This window comes from Myotis davidii, unplaced genomic scaffold (assembly GCF_000327345.1).
Source record: "Myotis davidii unplaced genomic scaffold, ASM32734v1 scaffold135, whole genome shotgun sequence".
Classification (NCBI taxonomy): Eukaryota; Metazoa; Chordata; class Mammalia; order Chiroptera; family Vespertilionidae; genus Myotis; species Myotis davidii.
Window position 1 is genome coordinate 601,320 of NW_006289813.1, and position 13,234 is coordinate 614,553.

The 13,234-nt window shown below is 41.5% G+C and overlaps 1 protein-coding gene across 4 annotated transcripts in view; it reads left to right on the top strand.

Annotated features, from left to right (window-relative positions):
• Positions 1-2,977: 2,977 nt before the first annotated feature.
• Positions 2,978-13,234, top strand: part of CCDC125 (coiled-coil domain containing 125) — a 19,637-nt gene continuing 9,380 nt past the window's right edge. For 3 of the 4 annotated variants that reach the window (XR_001513632.1, XM_015563043.1, XM_015563042.1), the window contains exons 1-6: positions 2,978-3,423; positions 6,639-6,697; positions 8,096-8,182; positions 9,193-9,270; positions 10,176-10,261; positions 11,300-11,382. Coding sequence is in view for 3 of the 4 variants with exons in the window: in XM_015563043.1 (XP_015418529.1) it covers positions 3,123-3,423; positions 6,639-6,697; positions 8,096-8,182; positions 9,193-9,270; positions 10,176-10,261; positions 11,300-11,382 (694 nt within the window). In the remaining variant the exon portion in view is untranslated. Of the gene's footprint in view, positions 3,424-6,638; positions 6,698-7,499; positions 7,759-8,095; positions 8,183-9,192; positions 9,271-10,175; positions 10,262-11,299; positions 11,383-13,234 lie in introns of those variants that run through there. The other variant, XM_006762394.2, reaches the window with a different exon arrangement.

Consider the following 13,234-nt stretch of genomic DNA (forward strand, 5'->3'; position numbering starts at 1 on the left):
CCAGGTTGGGACTAATTTGAATAATGCTATGAACATTCTTACACACATCTCTGTATGAACATATGTTTTTGTTTCTCTTGGATAAATAACAAGAATGCAATTGCTGGGTCAGTGTTGAAAAGAAACTGTCAAACTTTTCACAGTGTCTGTACCATTTTATACTCCCACCAATAGTGTATGTGGATGTCCACATCTTGGCAACACTTGCAATTGGCAGTAATAGGTGATTGAATGTCATTGTAGTCTAATTCGACAATTCCCTGAATGACTAATGATATTGAGTGTCTTTCCATCTTTGTATCTTCTTTTATGATGTACCAGAGGCCCGATGCATGAAGATTCATGCAAGGATGGGTCTTCCTTCCCCTGGCTGCTGGCACCGCCTTCGCTCTGGCTGGAGCCGGCCTTCCACCTTCCCACGCTGCCCAGAGGCCTGGAACAGCTTGGGTGGTGTGGAATGCCCCTGGCTGCTCGGCGCCTGTGTATGCAAATTAACCCACCAGCTTTGTTGGGTTAATTTGCATACTCAACCCTGATTGGCTGGCGAGTGTTGTGAAGGTATGGTCAATTTATATCTTCCTATTTTATTAGTGTAGATGACCTCAAATCTTCTAAGGACCTTTTTTTTTTCCTGAGAGAGAGAGAGAGAGAGACATTGATCAGTTACCTCCTGACCAGGGATCGAGCCCACAACCTGGGTATGTGTCCTGACTGGGAATCAAACCTACCACCTTTTGGTGTAGGGGATGATGCTCCAACCAACTGAGCCACACTGGCTAGGGCTTAAGGGCTTTTGCTTTTACACATTATAAATATATGGTACTTTGACCCTAAAAACAACAGAAAACCCTTCATACGTGATCAGATCTAGTTGGCATCTATGTATGGTTGTGGAAGAATAGGAGAGAGATATCAGTAAAAAATAAGATGTAACTATTTTTGAAAGACTGCATATATGAGATTTATTTTTTAAAGTCCTGGTAAGCAATTACTTAAACAGCAGGATATTTAGAAAAATATGTCAGATGTGAGTGGTTGTTTTTTTTTAATGAGTCTTGTGAAAAGGATGAAATATTTCTAAATAACTACAGCAAAGCAGCTGTTTTGCAACATCTGGTGATGAAAGCCCCTCTTAACTGTATTCTGTACTGGGCTGAGCATTTCAGGTGTTCTCCAGCCACCAGGTAGGCCACTGTCACCAGGTAGGTGCCTACGATGGTCTTCAGACCGGAAGGCTCAGGGATGAGTTCCATGTAGGGCATTTTTACCTGCAGATGTTTTCTTCTAGGAGGAAGGGCAGGCAGTTAGCCCCATGCTGTCCAGTGTGCAGCCCTGCTGAGGTGATGGTTTTGTTTTTCTGCCCTAGAGGCAAGTTGATTTGTTTGCATAGTCTTTCTTTGCTTTATTCTTTTTGCTGTCATTGTGTGTGTGTGTGTGTGTGTGTGTGTGTGTGTTAATCCTCACCTAAGGACATGCTTAAAGAGGGGAAGAGGAGGGAGGGAGGAGGGAGAGAGAGAAACATTGATAAGAGACAGAAACATTGATGTGAGAGAAACATCGATCGGTTGCCTTCTGTATGTGCCCCACCAGGGATCGAACCTAAAACCCAGGTATGTGCCCTGACTGGGAATCGAACTGGCAACCTTTCAGTGCACAGGTCAATGCGCAACCAACTGAGCCACTCCAGCTGGGCTATTCTTTTATTACACAGGATTTCTTTAGCACCAGTTATGTCTCAGTTTCAGGCACTGGGAATGAGTGGTGATCCAACAAAGGAACACTTCTGCCCTTGTGGAGCTCACATTTCTTTCTTCTTCTTCTTTTTGAATATTTTTATTGAGGTTTTTTTCAGACAAGAAGGGAGAGGGAGAGAGAAATAGAAACATCCATGATGAGAGAGAATCATTGATCAGCTGCCTTCTGCACGCCTCATACTGGGAATCAAGCCCCTAACCCCGGCATATGCCCTGACTGGGAATTGAACCCGTGACCTCCAGGTTTATAGGCCGACCCTCAACCACTGAGCCACGCCAGCCGGGCTCATATTTCTCTCAGGGCCATCCACAGCAGGTCTGGGCTCTGGTGGAGGAAATCTGAAGGGCGCCCTAGCTCTTGAGAGGCATTCTAGGCGGCTGGAGCCACCCTCCGCTTCACCTGGTTCCCTCTGCTGGGCTACCTTTCCCCTTTCAGAGGTGTGATTTGAAAATGAGTAAAATATGGTATGTTAGAAGGTCATAAGTGCCAAGGAGAAAGATAAAGCAGCTAAGTGGGACAGGGAGAAGGCTGCAGTTTTAGACGAGGTGCCAGGAAAGGCCCCACTGAGAAGGGAAGACTGAAGGAAGGACCCACAGGAGGTGCAGAATCCGCTGTCAGCTCTCTGGGGGAAGAGCATTCATTCCCCCAGGCACGGTGAGCGCAAAGCTCGGGGGCAGGAGTACTTGGCATGGCCCACAGCACCGGAGGCCAGGGCAGTCCGCCTCGGCTGAGGGCGGGCAGAGATGGGCATCAGGCCCTGCGCCACTGGAAAGGCTTTGCGGTTTGCGCTGGTTGCCTTGCGACATAGGTTTTGAAGGGAGGCAATCTGATTTGAGAGGGAGGTGGGGCACCTTCCCCCTCCCACCCAGGACTGTCCCACATACAAAACCTTTGCTAACAGTGTCTGCACAGGGCCTGTAGGAGGAACCGAAGAGCCCTGGGCACCTGAACTGAATAAAGGGCGGTGAGGGGACAGAGGCAGGACGCTCTTGGTCATTCATTGCAAGGCTCGTTTTTTTTTTTCAGAGACTTGTCTGAATTTTATGTAGCTCTTAGGCTGGTGAAAACAGACCCTTTTCCTTTATAAGCTTGTATCTCTGTTTCCTTGGCAAAGACCCATCTGCTTTATCCTGATCAGCAGGTTATTCAGTAACTGCCTTTCCTGCTTCCTCCCCATTCGCTGCTTCTTTGAAATAAGAAGTGGGAATTTTCCTCACCAGTAAGTCCTTACATGTTGAACTGGATTGCGTGTGTGTGCTGGTGCTCCCTGGAAAACCCAGCTCTCTTACCCTGATGGTGTTTTAACTACTGTCCTTCCTACCTGCAGATAACCTGGTTTTCCTTATGGTAACCGCGGCACCTGGCTGATGAGCAGGGCGTTGAGGCCACCGAATGAGGCCGGGGCGCAGACCTGGGAAGCGGAGGACGATGACATGGCAGAAGGCGACTTAGGGTACGGCCTCGGGAGAAGGCCCGGCGGTATTTATGAAGTGCCAGTTTCACACTTGGTCACATCTAGAAGAAGATCAGATGAGACGAACTGTAGTCCTCCCCCGTTTCCCAGGAAGGGGGAAGAAAGAAGTGGTGCTGTTTGTCGGCGTCCCAGGCCTCAAGACACATACCGTGAAGGGCCCAGGACCCCCCATCACAGACGACACAGTAGCACTGGTAAGAATGCGTGTCCCCACCCCCCTCCCCACACAGGACGGTGGTCACCAGAGTGCGTTTTAGAGATGTTTCTCTATTCACCTCTTGAGACTGGTGATGGTTCAAAAGGAGTTGATGTTTCTATTTCCAAGAATTGTTCAAATTGCGAAGTACACTAGTTATTCTGCATTAATACACATATGTTAGTTATATCCGTGAGTAATTACCTACCTTGCTTTTTTTGTGTGTGATATAGTGGTAGACTTCATGTATTCCTTTTTTTTTTAATTCAAAGAATATTTATTGGGTACCTATTAGGTGCCTGGGACAGTTCTAAGCTCTGGGAATAACATCATTGAACAAAATTGTCCAAGGCCCTAATTGTAGTCTAGGAGACGGAATAAACCTACAAATTAGCAGCTGTATAACATCAGTCAGTGGTAAGTGAAGGGATAGTGAGTGATTGGAGGGGCCGGGACACTGCTATTTTAGGCAAGGGTCAGGGGAGGCCTGCTAAGGAGGTGACATTGAGCAGGGAAGCCCAGTGCTTATCTGGGGAAGGAGTATTACCAGCAGAACACACAAGTTTCTGCTTATTTTAGGGATGTCATGAAATTCTCAAAAATTAGAAAAACAAAATTAATCTTGCCCAGCTGGTGTGGCTCAGTGGTTGAGCATTGTTGACCCATGAACCAGGAGGTCATGGTTCCATTCCCTGTCAGGGCACATGCCTGGGTTGGGGGCCTGATCCCCAGTAGGGGGTGTGCAGGAGTCAGCTGATCAGTGATCCTCTCTCATCATTGATGTTTCTATCTCCCTCTCCCTGAAATAAATAAAAACATATTTTTAAAACACAAACAATTAACCTTCACTTATAACTAAAAATAAATTATGCTGTACATTAAGGAAAGAATAAAATGCAGATCATACTGTGATAGAATGGTACAACTGCACAGCGTTTGGGAACCCAGGGATGAGGCCTATGCCTGCGCCGTGGCACAGCTTTTGTGACTGTATCTTTTGTAATCCACATCGTAAAACTTCCCCACCAAAGTGGAACAAACACACATTAGGACAACACAAAAGTAACTTAAGAAACGTGATTTTAGATTTACAAACAACATGTTGTAGCTGGGGGTCTATCCCTATCCCGCAAAATCCTTCTTGAAATTAGGATGGGATTATTTATATATTTTTCTCCCAATTTCTTATCATGCATAGGAATGCATACTGTTTTGCAAGCAAGATGTTGAAAACTGAATATGATGCTTTGTAAAAACATGGGGAGACCACTGGGATAGAAACGAGATGCAATAGCAATAGTATGAGCTCTTGTTTTGTTGGGTTATGGGCTTTTATCTTTTATCAAAGTTGATCTGATCTCAGGTAAGAATGTTGTGTGAGTTTCCTAATAGGTTGTTTCCAAATTACCGGAAATTTAATGGTTTAAAACAAAACACATTAATTATCTTACAGTTCTGTAGGTCAGAAGTCCCACGCAGGTCTCACTGGGCTAAAGTCAAGCCATCGGCAGGGCGGCCTTCCTTCTGGAAGCTCTAGGGGAGTAGCCATTCCCTGGCCTTTCCCAGCTTCTAGGCCGCCTGCACTTCTTGGCCATGGTCCCCTTGCTCCATCTTCAAAGCCAGCAGTGGCTGGTGAGAGTCTGACACTGACTCTCCTGCCTTCCTCTTTCATTGATAAGGACCCTGTGAGGACATTGGACCCACCTGGGTCATCCATGGTACTCTTCCATCTCCAAGTACATCCCATCTGCAAAGTCCTTTTTGCTATGTATTCACAGGTTATGGGGATTAGGATGTGGGCATTGTCGGAGGCCATTGTTCTGCCTACCACAAGTATTAATAAAACAGAACTTGTCATTGTCCATCCAATGTTACTTTTGTCCCTCCTTTAAAACTTTGTATCATCAGAGTAAAAACATGAAGTAGGTTTTACCTTGGATACTGTCATGTTGATGAAAATTCAGAATAGCAAAGGAAAAAATTGTTTTGAGAAAATTTTAATATTCCTCAAAATATTCTTTCTAATTTTCTTCTTCTTTTCCTCCCACTTGTAACTTGCCACTTTAATGTTTTCCTGTTGCCAGTGAGACCACAATGAAAATGAAGCTTCTGGAAAGCTCAGTGTCATGTCTCAGTTGATCACATAAGGAGAGAATAATTGAAGTTACAGGAGACTGCTAGTCATTCTTGTTGGAAAGAAATTAAATTCAGGTTATTTCTTAGGTATTCATATCACTACATTAATCAAATTTAAGCCGACACCAAAACTTATTTAGTTCACTCACCAACATTCATGTGTTTTTGTATTGTGTTTGTATAGTAGTAATATGTAGTAACTGACCCAATTATTAACAACAGTTTTTTTTTTGATTTTTAATTTATTTTTTTTATTACAAAGGGTGTTACATATGTGTCTGTTTTTTCCCCTCTCCCAAGACAGTCCCCTAGCCTCCCCTATCCCCCAGTGTCTTATGTCCATTGGTTATGCTTATATGCATGCATACAAGTCCTTTGGTTGATCTAACAACAGTTTTTTAAGAATATATTTTTATTGATTTCAGAGAAGAAGGGAGAGGGAAAGATAGATAGAAACATCGATGATGAGAGAGAATCATTGATTGGCTGCCTCCTGCATGCCTCCTACTGGGGATTGGGCCTGTAATACAGGCATGTTCCCTTGACTGGAATCGAACCCAGGACTCTTCAGTGTGCAGGCTGATGCTCTATCCACTGAGCCAAACCAGCTAAGGCAACAACAGTTTTATTTTAGAGTCCTTCTTAAAAGTCTTTTTATTCAAAGTAAAGGGTGTCCCAAAATTCACACAAGAAGTAATTTTAATAGAAAACACAGGATTATAATTACGGTCATGGAAAATTTCAACAAAAGAATGCATATGTGCCAGCAAAGCCGTGGAGGCCATTTACCCGATATGCTATTCCATACATAACCTATACTGTATACTTTATGAATCAATAAAAAATTTACAATTTTTAATTATAAACCTGTGTTTTCTATCAAAATTACTTCTTGCGTGAATTTTGGGACACCCTTTATGTATCTCTTCATTTGTGAAATATTTTAAGCTACCTATTTTTATCATTTTTTGGTTTATTACAATTCTCTTTGCAATTTAGGGGAAATCTATATTTGATAATTTGTAAACAAATGTCCTGATATTACTAGTTAAAGCAAATGTGTTTTTTTTCTAATAGATTCTAATTCGGAATTGCCAAATGTAGAGTTAAAGCAACGTCTTGATGAAACATTAGAGGTAGGTACTCTAACATAAAAATTCTCATGGGAATAAAGGCCCACTGGTAGATATTTTGTTTAAGGAATCCTAAAATTGTGTGGAAGGCAAAATTTGGCTTTCCAGATATTGTGAAGGAGCCATGTGGTAAAACTATGAGCTGGCTCCTCAGTTTCTTATCCTCCTCATCTCTCAAAAAGGCTCTTTACGTAAATATGTCCTCCAGTCCCTCCTCCCCCGCACTACTACTTCTCGAATCTTCTGGAGAAAATAATTACCACTTCTTTCCGTCTGTCTTTCCTGGCTTGAAATAACCTGACTTACTTTAACCTCTTTGAAGCCAAAAGACCAGAAAGTTTGCCAGGTGGCCGAAGAGGTGGCTCCTCCTGCTGGGAGTAGGAGTTCCTGGGGGGTAGGGTGCCTTTCCTGTGGGAAGCAGGAAGCCTGCTGAAACAACGTGCCACACACTCTGGGCTTAAAACAACAGATTTAGTCTCTCAGCTCCGGAGGCCAGAAATCCAAAATCAAGGTGTGTGTGGGGGGGTGCATATTCCCTCTGAGAGGTCTGGAGGGGAATCCTGTCCCTCTTCCTAGCTTCCCGACAGTGCTTGCTTGCTCCTGGCATTCCTTGGCTCGCGGCAGCATCACTCTAGTTTCCGCCTCTGTCATCATTTGGCCTTGTCCCCTGTGTGTCCGTGTCCAGATTTTTCTTGTTTTATAAGGACACCAGTCATTGGGGTTTACCTAATCCAATCTGACCTCATTTTAACTTGATTACATCTGCAAACACTATTTCCAAATAAGGTCACAGACACACTATCAGGAGTTAGAACTTGAACATTTCTTTTGGGGGGACACAATTCAACCCATAATAACTACTGTTGCTTTGTGAATACTCGTGTTTCTTTTATGTGGCCTAAGGAATTCTTTTTTCTTTCAAATTCTTAGCTGTGTGGCCTAGATGCATAAAAGCAAAAGATTTGGTCTTTGAGTTACAAATGGCACCTGATAGTGAGGCTCTCAATTTTTGTCTGTCTGGTCCACTTATAGAGCCCATAGGAATTTCCAACCTCATTTATAAGGTCAGAGTGCATTCAGTCAAACTGAATATGGAACTTAAATGTAGACTATCAAATTGATCATTTGGGATTGCCGATAAGAAGACTCATTTTAGCCGAAACCGGTTTGGCTCAGTGGATAGAGCGTCAGCCTGCGACTGAAAGGTCCCAGGTTCGATTCCGGTCAAGGGCATGTGCCGCGGTTGCGGGCATATCCCCAGTGGGGAGTGTGCAGGAGGCAGCTGATCGATGTTTCTCTCTCATCGATGTTTCTAACTCTCTATCTCTCTCCTTTCCTCTCTGTAAAAACTCAATAAAATATATTTAAAAAAAAAAAGACTCATTTTATTTCTCTCCTCAGGAGGTAGAAAATTTAAAAACTGAACTGGAGGCCTCTCAAAGACAACTGGAAGGTAAAGAGGCAGCACTGAAAATTCTTCAAAGCATGGTAAGAAGTTTTTTTTAAAACTTCCATCCCATTTCAGTACTAAGTTGTATGGTTTTAGCTTTTAAAACAAAAGTAGCAGTGCTTAAGATAATTGAGTTTCTTTTTGAGGTCTAGATTTTTTTAACAGTTTTATTGAGGTATAATTTACATGCTATAAAAGTCACTTGTAAGCATACAGTTCATTTTTACTAAACTGAGGTTGTACAACCATCACCACAATCTAATTTTAGAACATTTCAACACCCCAAAAAGGAACTACATACACATTAGGAGTCACTTCCCATTCCCATCCATAATCTACCTTCTGTCTTATAGATTTGTCTTTTCTATTTCCCATCAATAGAATCATACAATATGTGCCTGGATTCTTTTGCACCTGATTCTTTTAGGTAGCATGTTTTCGAAGTTCAAGCATCGTATAGCCCGTGTCAGCACTTTCTTCCTTTTTATTGCCAAATAATATCCCATTATACAGGTTTGGCACATTTTGTTTATTTTTTTTATCCGTTCACCAGTTGATGGGCATTTGGGTTTCCATTCTTTGGACGTTTTGAATGTCTGTGTACAAGCCTGTGTGCAAATCCTTTCACGCATGCTCACATTCATTGGGGAAGACCCAAACCAAGATCTTCTCACTTCTGAACTATCAAACACTCCACAAAAAGTGGTCTCTGTGGAAATTCTCATCTCAAATTACTTTTCTGTTGTCTTAAAATAAAAATGTTAGCCCTAACCGGTTTGGCTCAGTGGCTAGAACCTTGGCCTGTGGACTGAAGGGTCCCAGGTTCGATTCCAGTCAAAGGCATGTACCTTGGTTGTGGGCACATCCCCAGTAGGGGGTGTGGAGGAGGCAGCTGATCAATGTTTCTTACTCTCTATCCTTCTCCCTTCCTCTCTGTAAAAAACCAATAAAATATATTAAAAAAATAAAATAAAAATGTTAACTTCATCATGCCCATAGGAGTGATTAGAAATTTTATTTGTACTGATATGATTTTTATTGTTCTTAGGCAATATTTGGCAAAGCCACAAGTCATACCCAGGCAATATTTCAAAAAACTGTGGACGAAAAGAGATCCTTGGAGAAGGTATTTGCATTTTTAGCAAAGATGTAGTTAATCCAGCAAACTCTCAAACAGAACTTCCTTAAAGGTCACCTGATCAATGGATATCTTGTTTGTGCACACCCTCTGCTAGGTGTGCTTCACTTCGTATGGTTCCTTCCCTTTTGGAGCTTATAATCCAGATTGTCAAACGGGCAAAGAATTAAGTTTCTTTTATTTCCTCATTTTAAGGTATTAGGAGGCCTGCCAAGTTGACACTTCCTATTTTTCTTTTCTTTCTCTGCTTCCGGAGCCTGCTTTTGTCTGGCCACCTCATCTTCACTAAAACAGTAGTTAGGAATCACCCTCGAAGGTCCTGTTCCTGTGCTGGTAGTACTCCCCCTTGATGAAACGGTCCTGGGTGCAGACTTCCAGGAGTGTGTTTTGCTTGTGGAGTCTGCATGGGTTAGGGCAGTGATTGGCAAACTCATTAGTCAACAGAGCCAAATAGCAACAGTACAAGGATTGAAATTTCTTTTGAGAGCCAAATTTTTTAAACTTAAACTATATAGGTAGGTACATTGTTATTAACTTAATTAGGGTACTCCTAAGGCTTAGGAAGAGCCACACTCAAGGGGCCAAAGAGCCGCATGTGGCTCGCGAGCCGCAGTTTGCCGACCATGGGGTTAGGGGGTTCGGGGGGAACGATGAGAAATCTAGGTTTGGACCAGCAAATTGTTAACCTAAACAATTTTAAATTTCTCCTATAGTAAGCAAGCTTTGGCAAAGCTCTTTTGAGTGCTAAAGAGGTATGTTATGTGTGTTTACAAATGTCATACTCTTTTTGAGCAATACTTAGTTTTTTTCCTCTTGAACCTATTTCTGTGAAATGATTATATTATTTAGTTCAGCTAGTCACAATGTTCTGAAATGCTATTTTCTTTCTATAGGAAATAAATGCCTTGCAGTGGAAAATAGAATTTGATCAGAATAGAATAAAAAATATAGAGGAAACTTGGACCCAAAAATATGACAGGTTTGTATATTACTATTCTATAGTTTTTCTTTGTGAATCTTTAAAATGTTTGTAATTCAAATGTAGCTTAGGCCTTCTTCTTCCTTGAGCTAACTCCATGTCTTTCTGTTAGTTTTAATTTTCTTGTTTAAAAAATAGTATAAACTGTATTTTTATTATTTGTTATGTTTTTATTGATTTTAGAGAGAGAGGAAGAAACTTCGATTGGCTGCCTTCTGCACACCCCCTACTGGGGATCCCGCCTGAAACTCGGGTGTGTGCCCTGACTAGGAATCGGACCAGTGACCTCTTGGTACATGGGACGAATCTCAACGGAGCCATACTGGCTGGGCTAAACTGTATTTTAATTTTTTTACTTTTTTTTTGTTATTCCTCATTTGAAGATATTTTTCCATTCATTTTTAGGGAAAGTGGGAGAGAGAGGGAAGACAGAGAGAAATATCAATGTGGGAGAAACACGATTGGTTGCCTTCTGCACGAGCCCTGACCAGGGCCCAGGCTGGGGAGGAGCCTGCAAGTTAGGTACGTGCCCTTGACTGGAATTGAACCCAGAATCCTTTGGTCCACAGGCCAACGCTCTATCCACTGAGCCAAACTAGCTAGGGTTAAACTGTATTTTTAAAAACAATGTAAGAGTCATTGTTTCCCAAGTTATTTTAGCATTGACACTATTTTTTCAAACAAAATCTTTTAATCAACTCTTTCATTAGTGTGAATTTAATTTTAATTTTTTAATCCTCACCCAAGGATATGTTTATTAAACTGAATTAAAACTTCAGTAAAGAGAATGAATATTCAAAATGGTTGCCTTAGAGCTATTTCTGGTTCTGATTTTTTCTGAGCTGTACTGAAGGGTTTAGAGTATGTTCAAAACCTTTCCACACTCCTTTAAACTGTCTTTGTTTTGTAACATCTAAATTCTAGACTTTTGAAGTAGGAAAAATTATATTTATTTCTTGTGTTCTAAAGGATGAAAACATTCTGATATAAGTACAAAGTGTTAATATTTTAGTTATTTGTTGGTTACTTTTTTCCCAGGCTAAACTGTGAAAATGCAGTCCTCAAAGAGACTTTGAACCTAAAAACAGAAGAAATTAAAATGCTGAAGTCTGAAAATGCAAGTAAGAGTGGTATTTTCATGATTCTTTTAAAATATTATGTTAAAAGATTCATTTTATATAGAGTGTCCTATGTTAATAACATACATATTAATAGAGATGAAGTGCTAATATTTAGAAATAATATATTTTAAGAATAATAGAAGAAATGCATCATTTAGGTGTTTTTAATTTTAAAAATGTTTTAGGTAAAAGTCATGTAACAAAATTACCATTTAAAAGTGAACAATTCTCGCCCTAGCTGGTTTGGCTCAGTGGATAGAGCATGGGCCTGTGGACCGAAGGGTCCTGGGTTTGATTCCGGCCAAGGGCATATGCCCAGGTTGTGGGCTTGATTCCCTATAGGGGGCGAGTAGGAGGCAGCCAATCAATGATTCCCTGTCATCATTGATGTTTCTATCTCTCTCTCCCTCTCCCTTCTTCTCTGAAATCAATAAAAATACATTACCAAAAAAAAGTGAACAATTCTCAGGGGGAGGGGATGGGTGGAGGTGGAAGAGGGTGTATGGGGGATAAATGGTGATAGAAAAAAATAAATAAAAGTGAACAATTCAATTGCTAATTACAAAATACTCACAGGTAAGTAAGTCATAGGAAAGTCAATAATATTGTGATAACTATGTATGGTGCCAGTTGGGGAACTGGAATTATCAGGGAACACTCTGTAAAGTATATGATTGTCTAACCACTAAGCATACACCCCAAACCAATACATAATAAATAATTTTAAAAAGTGGAACCATCTAGCTCCATAACATTACTTTCTTTCATAAGTGTCTTCTGTGACTTTATCACTAATACGGTCATCCTTAATTTTTCAAGATGATATTTCACTCACTAAGAATTAGAAATTTTTTACATTTGCAGTTGACCCTTAACAACACAGAGGGGTGGCCCCCGCCAGTTTGGCTAAGTGGATAGAGCATTGGCCTGTGGACTCAAGGGTCTCAGGTTTGATTCTGGTCAAGGGCACATGCCTGGGTTGTGGGCTCGATCACCAGTGGGGGGTGTGCAGGAGGCAGCCAATCAACGATTCTCTCTCATTATTGATGTTTCTATCTCTCTCTCCCTCTCCCTTCCTCTCTGATATCAATAAAAATATATTTTTTAAAAAAATCTTTAAAATAAACAACACGGGGGGAGGTTGGGGCATCAAGCTCCGTGCAGTCAAAAATTCACATAAAACTTTTGACTCCCTGAAAATTAAGTCATCCATCTATATTTGTGGGGGATTGGTTCCAGAACCCACTATAAGGGAGACCAAATACTTGTATGCTCAAATCCCCCATATAAAATGGTGTGGAGCCCATGCTGGTTTGGCTCAGTGGATAGAATGTCAGCCTGTGGACTGAATGGTCCCAGGTTTGATTTCAGTCGGGGGCACATACCTGGGTTGCGTTGCGGGCTCGATCCCCAGTAGGGGGCATGCAGGAGGCAACCAATCAGTGATTCTCTCATCATTTATGTTTCTATCTCTCTCTCCCTCTCCTTTCCTCTCTGAAATCAATAAAATATATTTAAAATAAATAAATTAAAATAAAACAAAATGATGTGGAACAATGCATATAATCAGCCCTCCATATCCATGGATTCCTAACTATGGATTGAAAACAGTATTTCCATCTGAGGTTGGTTAAATCACCAGATGCAAAATCCAGGGAAAAGGAGGGTCAACTGTATGTTCATTGAAAAAATTGGTGTATAAATGGACCCATGCAGTTCAAACCCGTGTTGTTCACGAGTCGGGTATATATGGCCAAAACCCATTTGGCTCAGTGGATAGAGCGTCGGCCTGCGGACTGAAAGGTCCCAGGTTCGATTCCGGTCAAGGGCATGTACCTGGGTTGCGGGCACA